The sequence below is a fragment of the Formica exsecta genome, unplaced genomic scaffold, assembly GCF_003651465.1.
Source record: "Formica exsecta isolate Colony F162 unplaced genomic scaffold, ASM365146v1 scaffold1779, whole genome shotgun sequence".
Lineage (NCBI taxonomy): Eukaryota > Metazoa > Arthropoda > Insecta > Hymenoptera > Formicidae > Formica > Formica exsecta.
Window position 1 is genome coordinate 6,426 of NW_021849094.1, and position 1,519 is coordinate 7,944.

The window sequence follows — 1,519 nt, forward strand, 5'->3', positions numbered from 1 at the left end:
AGAGTGGAAGCTTTCAATTCGGCCTTCGCGGAATTGCGAAAGTTGCTGCCGACATTGCCACCGGACAAGAAGCTTTCAAAAATCGAGATCCTTCGACTGGCAATTTGCTATATCGCTTACCTAAATCATGTCCTCCAAGCTTGAATTTGTGCGTATCTCGATGAACGAAAGTGAAGAACATCAGAAAGTCACGATGATTCCTCCATTAACTTATTCCAATTGTGGATGAACCGAACAATCATTTCTCTAAAATTAAAAAAAAAGAAAATTAAAATTAAAAAGAATATTTGCTTAATCATATTATAAAAGCAGAAAAATTTTAGCACACGATTAAAGATATAAAACATTGAAAAAAAACTATGGAAAAGTTTAATACATAATTTTCATTTTGTGACAAGAACAATAAGAGAACAATAAAAAATAATAGAAAAATAAAGATTATTTAAATAATCATATGAATTACAATATTATAATATAATACTTTAAAAGAATCTCAACTTGTTGCGATAATCGTCAAATGTACGCTTGTACTTACCAAGTTGCACTTGTGCAAGCTTTTGTCTACAAAATCATCTTCCGTTGAATTCCAGATTCTAAAAAATTTTTAATTGGTTAGCACATGTTTAATTGTCCAATAAAGAGATTTGTTATTGTTCGATATATATGGTGACCGCTCAAAATATACAATCGTTGCAAAATTACACGAGTTGCATAAACTGTCGGATCGCGCTCTTTTTATCGTCGATATTGTCGAATCTCTTCGATTCCTGAGGATTAGTGGGCCACCTCGGAACAATGGAACAGCTCCCCATGGGACTTCTACCCCTCCGCGTTCTTCCAAATACTCCTACAACCCTCGACGGTCCGGCCGCGTATCCGATCGCCGTCGATTATACGGCTCGTGCTTAAGTGAAAAAGAATGGAATTGCCGATGAGGAGATCAACTTCACGGATCGTCGCCTTGCATCTCTCGTTTCCCGGTTCTTTGCAAATGTGATTTTACTGATTCGACTCGATCGCTCGGAGATCTTCGTGAGATTGATTGATTAATTGCGAATGAAATTGACCTGCAAAAAGACAGATGAATTAGAATAGAAGGAATTCATTTCTGTAAAAAATTGAATACCTAAATCAGGATTACCTTTAATGAATTAAATTAAATTAAATTAAATTTTAACAAATTTTACAATTACTAGACTATATTACAAAGCGCACGCCCATTTATTTCTTTTTACATCATATGTTATTTAATAAAACCTAATCAAAAAAACTTCAACTTTTAAAAACAATTGTCTTTGTCTTAATGCATAAAAATATAATTATATAATAATGTATATAAACACATGGCATTTAATCTACGGAATTATACATAATTTAAAGTATAAAATGCAATCATACAAAATAAGTTATAATCTTTTTCATACTTTGAAGACAGACACACACATATATTGTATTTAATATAAAATTTATACTTAACGAATAAAATCACAAAATTAAAAACAATAAAATTATTCACTGC

General features: G+C 31.8%; 1 protein-coding gene across 1 annotated transcript in view; it reads left to right on the forward strand.

The window, feature by feature from the left end:
* The window catches only part of LOC115233544 (helix-loop-helix protein 2-like), a 2,753-nt gene extending 2,421 nt beyond the window's left edge, over nucleotides 1-332 (forward strand). The window contains exon 4 of the mRNA XM_029804031.1: nucleotides 3-332. Coding sequence (XP_029659891.1) covers nucleotides 3-144 — 142 coding nt within the window. The 3' untranslated portion in view covers nucleotides 145-332. The remainder of the gene's footprint in view (nucleotides 1-2) is intronic.
* The last annotated feature ends 1,187 nt before the right edge of the window (nucleotides 333-1,519 follow it).